The 9,197-nt window shown below is 30.4% G+C and overlaps 1 protein-coding gene across 1 annotated transcript; it reads right to left on the reverse strand.

Annotated features, from left to right (window-relative positions):
• Window positions 1-1,617: 1,617 nt before the first annotated feature.
• On the reverse strand, window positions 1,618-5,307 carry LOC110733788 (aluminum-activated malate transporter 8-like). The gene is made up of 6 exons (XM_021913845.1): window positions 4,930-5,307; window positions 4,647-4,787; window positions 4,070-4,342; window positions 3,151-3,278; window positions 2,737-2,880; window positions 1,618-2,247 (listed from the first exon to the last, which is right to left on the reverse strand). The coding sequence occupies exons 1-6, from the start codon at window positions 5,213-5,215 to the stop codon at window positions 1,681-1,683; spliced, it is 1,539 nt and encodes a 512-aa protein (XP_021769537.1). The 5' UTR covers window positions 5,216-5,307; the 3' UTR covers window positions 1,618-1,680.
• Window positions 5,308-9,197: the final 3,890 nt, after the last annotated feature.

Raw genomic sequence — 9,197 nt, forward strand, 5'->3', positions numbered from 1 at the left:
TCAGACCCAATCCGATCATCCGAATTGACACCTCTACTTTAGATAGGACTATATCCCTGGTCATTACATGTATAATAAATTAATAATTATGCGTAAAATTCATTACTTAATCTTTTTATAATTAATTTTATTCATCACATTTTTTTTTTTTTGAAAGGTTATTCATCACAATATCATTTACTTCCTCCTAGTTTTAGTCAGGTTAATGGAAAGTCGAGTTAATGAAGGGTTGGATGAATCAAGTTATAGGTCTGGTCAATCATAGGTTGTGTCAAGTTAAATTTGGTATCAAGTTCAAATATTAGTTTGAATTAAAGTCATTTCAAGTCAGGCCAATACAGTTATTTATTGATATTAAATTAGGTCTAGTTCAAGTCTAGGCCATGTAATAGTATACAAGTCGGATGCGAGTCTTTGACATCTCTAATCCCATGTAAATTAATTGTATTATCGTTTTAACTTTCATTAATAAGTCTTGAACTCTTAACACCTAAAAATATTGAGTATTTCTTTAAGAATTTTAAGCAGGGTAAAAGAACATAAAAGGCTCATTCCATTGAGTGACAGTTGCAACTGGTTATGGGATCCTAACTTTCAGCTTTTGCCTTCTTACTTTTAAGACTCTTCAAAATATAATATCCTCAACTTGGCGCAGAATATACTAAACAGATTCCCTCTTTAAGTTCATTCCTACTAACATACCTTCTGGTACATTCTATACATGAACTAAAAAGATATATTAAAAAAAAATTAATTAATAAAAATTTTTTTTGCCAATTCAATATAAGTAGTGTGTTGTGATTCAAAGGAGGTCAAAAAAGAAGTATATTAAGAGATCTTTGTACCCAATGGAGTGATGGAAATCAAATTAAGCTCATAAATTTACTTGTTATATGTAATAGTTTTCAAGCATATATATAGCATTATTAAAAGTATTATATACGGAGTACTCCGTATCCAACAAGTATACACTTCCCACATACGAACTTATCAAATATTGTATTAAGATAGATAATATTGGAGATATTCTAAGATTAAGAAAGTAATTTAACGAATTAGTAATGGTGTTAAAATTGTACGAAGGTTATTTGAGTTAAATCCTTTAATTTTTTGCACACATCGAAAGTCATTCGACATTTAAGTCAAGCTAAGCAAAAGATCGATAACCTTTCTTTTAAAGAGAGGCATTTGATTTTGAACGCGCTGAAATAAGAGGAAATGGAAAGAATGAAGTGTAAAGTAAAAGTCACTTATAGATTTTTGCTTAGCTTCTTCCAAATGGACAATTTAAGAGAGTATTAAGTGAGCACGAAAAAATTAAATTAATTTTAAAATGTAATAGCTTTGTACTCTTTAGGAAATAAGTGTGTGTGTCTATTAGCATAAACTTTTTTAAAACTTCCCAAATCACCCCTTCTTTCATCTTCTTCTCGAACTAAGTTAAAATAACGTACGTACCTCAATGTCACATGTTTTAGCTAGAATCTCCCATTTACATGCATTTTTTGTTCTAGGCCAATAATATATAATGATATGCTAAAAATAAGTGAATGATCAAGATCAAAACTTGATAATCTTTGATAGAGGTAGTAATCCCAATTAAAAGATGAAGAAAAATTAAAGAGTTAGCTGAATTAAGTAAAACTCATGCATGGATGCCTTAACAAAAATAAAAGAGCTTCACGTGCATGTAATTATAGATGGAGGACTAATAACAGTACTATTATTTACGTTATTTGAGCACTTATTATCAACCCTTATCTCCCCTTCTATACAATTCCCAATCTTTTGAGGCTTTTGATCACATACAATTACTTCCACGTAATCAACCTCACCGCGATCACCATCATCGTACATCGGATTCACAATGCCACGGTGAAGTTTTGCCGTGTGTTTAGTCGGCTCCGGTGAGACTGTGGCCTCGATTTTTTCCTTGAAATGTGCTACATTAGCAAGTTCATGAACAGCTTCTGATATTTTCTCCACACAAGTGATAATGTTAACTAGTATAGATGCAACGGTTGCATCCGGTACGAGTGCTATTATATCTTCCGGTCCATATAGCATTGTTTTGAGTACATTTTCGAGTTCTTTTGCAGCTTGTTTGGAGTTCTCTAGATGCATGACGACTTGTTTAGGATGAGCCATTTTTTCAATGGATGAAGCCATTGCCCTTAATGCCTTGCTTGATTCGATGCTCATTTTCGTGCACGAATCCTTGATTTTTCTTCGGAACTCCATTGGTACCTATAGGGTAAACGTAAATCGTTTTATGGTCAAATAAAATGAATTCAAAAATGATTAAGTTTAAGCCTTTGGCCTCACTCTAAGAGCTAATCATTTTTGAACAAGAAAATGATTCAAATTATTGAATCATGCATGCATACATACATGTGTAGGTTCTATTCAAAATGAGAAAATTAAATATCAAATGATATGTCATAGATTGGATAAATTCCGACAATTATATTTTAATTAGCCAAAAAGAAGGAGATTTTATTTATTTGGCTATGCAAAATACTACTCCGTATGTGATCTAATTAAATTATTTGTATGATATTGTGTAATTTTTTTGTTAATGTTTATCATTAGTCTACATATTCTTATATGTTTGTTTCAATTGGTGAAACATTATATCTTCTTATATAAAGAGTTAAAAGGGCAACACTGTAGAGGAGATTGATCTCTAATGTATGATAGCGCCCCAATTACGATGATATAGCAAGATGTATTTACCTTGGCTTCAGTGTTGATAAACCCACAGAGAGTTTCAATGTGGTAAGCACATTGTCGAGCAAGAGCTCCAACTTTGACATATTGTTTCCAAGGATGGCGAAGTCTAAATTGACCATGGCATGGCTCCCATCGAGCAAAGTTTGCCTGTTAATTAAAGAATTAAACTTACTAATTTAGCAAAAGATCACAATTTTATAATTCATAACAATATTAAAGTACAATATATGTTTTAGTACATTTTTATTAGAAGATAGTGGCAATCTCATGATCATATTAATACCTTTATTAATATATTTAATTACTTATAAAAAAATTAGTGGTTATTATTTAACGAAGCAATAAATGGTAACAACCGAAAAAGTTAATGTACGTACATAAATTAAAAATGAAAAAGATAATGGGATCTTCACATACCAAGTTCTCTTCATTAGTTTTAGAAGCAAGGACACTTTTGTGACTTTGGAGGTATGATTTGCCATCTTTCTTGGAGTTCATGCTGATCTTATCGTTGTCAGGAAACGTAAAATAATCCTCTCCAAATCCTGTTAATATAATTGTTTTAAAAAGATTAAGTAACTTGCCATTTTTACAAAATTATAGAATAAAATGAATAATTACTAGTCTATCCTTTCTTGTTAATATGTCTTGCTATATTCAAGATATAACTCACCCTGAAAATAGAATGAATAATAACTCTCGAAATGTAATGATAGTATAAAATATATAGTAATATTACCTTGTGAATAAAATGATACAACATAATTGTACAAAAAAAAAAATAAAAAAAAAAATAACCTTTTAAATAGGTGTGTGCTCGTGTCATTTAAATTTTAGCTATAACTTCCTTACACTATTTATAAGGCCTGTTCACTTCACCTTAAGAAATTAATATTAAGTAAAAATAGTTTCAGTTCAGTAAAAATAATTTCAGTTCAGTAAAAATAAGTTTAGTTCAGTAAAAAAATAATTCAGTTCAGTAAAAATAAGTTCAATTCAGTTCAGTAAAATTCAGTAAATTTAAAGAATAAATATAACAGAAAATCAGTAAAATTAATTTCAGTTAAGCAAAAATAAGGTAAAGTGAACGGGACCTAATTTAGTAAATATACATGTATATGAAATTAAATCATAAACAAATCTTATCTTACAAAATGTGATGATATTTTTGGGATTCTTTCATCAAACATATGCGACTATTAATTATAGATGTTAAAGATGTTACTTTTTAAAAAGGATCGGAGTATAGTTTAAGAATAAATCGTAGTTGTAGTTTATAAAGTGAAAACTACATATATTGAGAGGAAATAACAAATTAATGTAGCCATATATATACCTTCCATGAATTTGGCAAGCTTTTCAAGGTTGCCGGCGATAAGGTTGTGAAGATCTTCACCAGCCCAAACCGGGCAAATAAAAATCGAAACGATCATACAAGTTGCACCACCAACTACAATGGTCGATAATCTTTGGTACGCCAGTACTAAGATCACATCAACTCTATACCCTGAGACTGCTACTAAACTGAACGTCAATATGAAGATGAGTACTCCATAATCGTATCGCTTCTTGATGCTTGGCACGAATCTTGTGAATGTCGACATTGAAGCTGCAGGTGTAAATTAAAGTAAGCGTCATTTTTGCATGTATAAGTTGCACAACTTTTTGCCGTGTTAGTTTTCATTTATTTCATGATCAAAAAATTTTGTTTTTCCCCTTAAAGAGAAGTGGCATACACGTCAAATTATTTCTTTAAATTGTTGTTTGTACTAATACACATTTTTCTCATTATCTTTTACAAGGGTAGCCAACCTAACAGTCAATCAAACACTTTTTTTTTTTTTTTTGAACTTTCACTGGTTAGTGTTACTTATGCATAAAAACGAATTGATAAGCATAATAAAGTAGTTTACCTAATAAGAACACCAAGATACCAAGGACGATGGGCTCTCCTTTCGTCCCAAATAGAACGGCTAAGTGTTGAGCACCAACACCTAATGCACCGGCGGTTAAGGTTGCTAAGCCTCTATTGAGACCTTTGCTTATAGTTGCACCTAAATACGGAGTAAAACAAATAATAAGCCAGTAATATATCAAAATTCGCATGCATGTACTAAAATTTATACGCATGAGCAATTTTTTGTTTGTGAAATTTGGTTTCAGCTTTCAATTGATGGCAAGTGAGGGTGGTCTTACCTACACTGAACTCGAACACGACCACGACAGTCAACACAGCCCACATCCCTGAGACACCAAACCCTTCATAAAGAGGTCTAACAAAGTAAAACAAGCTAACTAGCGTAAGAGCTAGCGCCATTTTTAAAGAATGGATAACTCTTCTTGGATCATCCTTAGCTATCTTCTTTATATTTTTAGCTATTCCAACACACTTCTCTTTTAACTTCACAACTAAGTTTCTAAGGCCACTCAACCCCCTAGTGAAAACCCGGCTTTTCGCCCCGTGTACCATCTCCATTTCCATTCTATTGTTTAGTAACAAAACCTCGAAACAAATAAAATAAAAACACAAGAATGAAATATAGAAAAGGAAATGATGTGATAAGATTATTGAAGTAAGAGTGAATTTATACTAAGATAAAAAGTAATAGAAATAGTTATTTCCATGCATATGTTAATTTTTTTATTTTAATTAAGGACAAATATATACATTGTCTTAAAACAACAAATTCTAGTGAGCTGCAAATGTGGCTGATAACAAAAGTTATTTCCATGCACAAATACTGACAGAATTTCATTTGATTTAAGTTAAAATACCTCTTTTTTTTTAAAAAAAAAAAGATTGAATAAGCTAAAAGACAAGAAAACTACCACTATCTATCAGATATATTAGTAAACAAAGAGAATATTAACTTAGATGATCGACTTTTTAATTTAAACTAAACCGACAATTTTTAATTTTAATTTTTTTTATGACAAATTGCAAACTTCTTTTTGCTATTTACTGCTTATTTACATGGTTTCTTTACTGACAATATAAGAGGTAGTGAATGTACTAATAAAATTAAAACTTATTATGTGGGTGGGTGGTGGTAAACTAGCCAAAAAAGTATTGTGAAGTGAAAAATATGCACTGTATTCCACTATTTTTTGAAGGGTATGAGAAAATGGGTGCTTAATTGATCAGTTTGTTTGGATTAGTTGGTGAAGATGGTTATTCTTATTTTTTGAGGCTAAATTTAAAGTTATTCTAGATCTAGGTAGTTTCCTTTGTGGAAGAATATTCAACTAGGTTGCTTTGAAAGATGTTTTCTTGCATGATCTTAGCTAAGGGTGAACCAATCGAATGTTTAGTTTCGGTCTAGATTTGGCTCAATTCCAATCCAATCTAACTTATAATACAGTTTTTTTTTTTTTTTTTTTTTGAGTTCAATCCAATTCGATAATTCACTAAGGCCTTTTTTAGTTCACCTGATTTAAGCTGATCTGATCTGATCTGAATTTATATTTTCTGATCTGAACTTATATGTTCTAATCTAATCTGATCTGATCTAAACTTATTTTTTCTTAACTGATCTGATCTGAACTTATATTTTCTGATCTGATCTGATCTGAACTTATATTTTCTGATCTGATCTGATCTGAACTTATTTTTTCTGATCTGATCAGATTTGAACTTATTTTTTCTGATTTGAACTTATTTTAATTATTTCAATATGACTTATAAGTAGGTAATGTCTTTACTTTAATTTTATTATAAGCACAAACATTGACCCATGACAAATTTGGGGGAAAGAGATAATAAAATGGCTTGATTTATTATTCAGGTAGAGTATTTATACAAAATCTAAGATCATAAGATAAGAAACTATCTTCCTAAAAGACATACTAGAATAACCATAAACCCTAAAGATATATTCTCTAAATAATATGTTAACATAAATAATCCCAAATTTATTATTCTCCTAATTATATCTAGGGAAAATATATCACACATAGGGGTGCTCATAAATTGGTCCAGACCTAAAAAATTGACCAGACCTGACCAGACCGACCCCGAACCAGACCAGACCGAATTAATCGGTTCGGTCTTCGGGTCTAAAAACTTATTTTTTTGGTCTTCAGTCCTGTCCAGTCCAAAACCCTATAAAAACCGGTCTTGGACCGGACCGATTTTTTTGCTTAAAATTATGCGTGAAACCTTAAATAATGGTTAAGATTATCCTTAATAAGCTTAGAAAACTTTAATTTTATGAGCTTTTTTGTACTAAACATACAGAAAAAGACGTTAAAATATAGTTTTTCCTTTACTTTTTTCGGCTTTTCCAAAAAATTAATAAAAATTTAGATTTTTGTTAAAAATTTCTTAAATCGGTCCAAAGCGGTCCGGTCCAGGGTTTGGACCGATTATTTCGGTCTGGTCCAGAATCGGTCCCAGCTTAATCAGTCCAGTTTTTGGTTCTTAAAATTCTAATTTTCGGTCTTTGGTCCAGTCTTGGACCGAAGAATGCCCTAATCACACATATATTTATATTTTCCAATATCTCATAACACCCTCCCGCAATCGTGACAGTAGTACACACGAACGTTGTGATTGGAAATTCTTCACTTTGTTGAAGTCGAGATGAAATACTCTGGTGATGTTGCCTTCAATTTTTCTTTTATTCAATGATGAGAACGCTCATCTTTTTCGAACTCATCAGTCATCAATCAAGCAGGAACGTCATTATTTTCGAACCTGCGAATATAACATTACAACAAGAACGTCTCTTCTTTTCAAATTAAACTCGTCGTATTTTGGTTTTCCTAAGCAAAACTGAGCTCCAATCAAATATTAGTATTTCAGAGCAAACCACACTCAAATCTCTTATTGATTTTATTTTATAGCAAAACCAAACTCATATCCAAAGGAGCCAAATCATGCTCGAATCAAATTACAAACCCTGCCTCACGGCACGAGGAGAACCAACAAATAAACCCTGTCTCACAGCACAAAGAGAACCAATATATCTTGTCTCACGACACAAGAGAGCCAGAAAGATTTTATAGGTTTTTTTTTTTTTTTTTTTTTTTGATAAAACTCAAAGGTTAAGACCCTTTGTTTTTACCTTGTCAACAACACAAACTCACAATAAATCACCTTAATCTCATTCTCAAAGAGTGACAAAAGCCACGCATGATGTATTACATCAAGTCATTACCAACAAACATTTTCTAAGATGCTTAAAGAGCATTCACTTGCGGAAGTATTAAAAAAAATTATATTTTCCGATATCTCATATCTTTAACAACTCATAAGCCCATAATAAGCATTAAAAAACAATACAACCGTCTTGGACTCTAAAAAAACTCTAAAACATAACAACATATCACAACTTTGATAACGGATAAATTATCAGTGTAAGAATTCTGATATTTTGGATCCAATTTGATCCAAACTGAAAAGGCAATTTTTTTTTTTTAATTTTTTATCTAAATTGTTGTATTCATTCCAACTATCCAAATTAATAATTAGGTTTGGATTTTGCTATGAATATATTTGAATACTTTTACCCCATTTTTAAGCGTTGATCGCTTCACCCAATAATGTTGTCACATTATTGATTAAAAGTGAGTAATACCATTTGAAACAGATTTGAGTATAGTACGTAAACCACTGAATTTAACTTGTTAGAACTTTATTTATTTGATAAATCTTTATTGTATAGGTGAAGCATGGATGTGGTAGTGTCTCCCTTAAAATGTTCAAACCACCCTTATTATTTTATTAGTGTTTAAATAATAATCAGTAATATAAAAACACAACACATATGTATTCAATATTGTAATTGAATCCATATGTATGCATGTATACTTAATTTAATTGTTGGCATATGACACATAATTAGTAATAATAATGATTAGTCGATTATACTTAGGTTTTGGTCACTTCACCTTAAACAAATAATATTTTGTAAAAATAATTTCAGTTTTTTTTTTTTTTTTTTTTTGAGGAAAAATAATTTTAGTTCATTAACAATAACTTCAATTTAAATTAATTTCAGCTTAGTAAAGATAAGTTCAGTTCAGTAAAAATAATTTCAATTTAGTAAAAACCAGTAAATTCAAAGAAGAAATATAATAGACAATCAGATCAATAAAAATAATTTCAGTTCAGTAAAAATAATTCAACTTCGGCAAAAATAATTTTATTTTAGTAAAAATAGTTTAAGCTCAGAAAAAAATAAGGTGAAATAAACATGACCTCAAAAAATAGAAACTCCTCGCCATCAGACTCAAAAACTTATGAAACATTTTTGAATAATAACAATAATAATTTATTCCTCTAACACCTATCACCTAACAAAATATAAAGTCAATAAAATTAAAATGCCTATAAAAAAAACATTAGCTAGGATTAATTCGAGACAAAGGGATTAACTTTTTTAGGTGCACTCTATAGGACTTAATGTAAACGATGTTTGGAGAAGATATGTAGAGTTGCAAAATAAAGGTAAAACATAGTC

This window comes from Chenopodium quinoa, unplaced genomic scaffold, assembly GCF_001683475.1.
Source record: "Chenopodium quinoa cultivar QQ74 unplaced genomic scaffold, ASM168347v1, whole genome shotgun sequence".
Taxonomy (NCBI): Eukaryota; Viridiplantae; Streptophyta; class Magnoliopsida; order Caryophyllales; family Amaranthaceae; genus Chenopodium; species Chenopodium quinoa.

What these genes read in the sequence shown, in the direction of transcription:
- LOC110733788 (XM_021913845.1), bottom strand. Translation starts at nt 5,215, where the DNA reads ATGGAAATGGAGATGGTACACGGGGCGAAAAGCCGGGTTTTCACTAGG. An exon ending in TATCTTGGTGTTCTTATTAG is followed by an intron (nt 4,343 to 4,646) that starts GTAAACTACTTT and finishes TTACACCTGCAG; the next exon opens with CTTCAATGTCGACATTCACA. An exon ending in GCTTGCCAAATTCATGGAAG is followed by an intron (nt 3,279 to 4,069) that starts GTATATATATGG and finishes TTATATTAACAG; the next exon opens with GATTTGGAGAGGATTATTTT.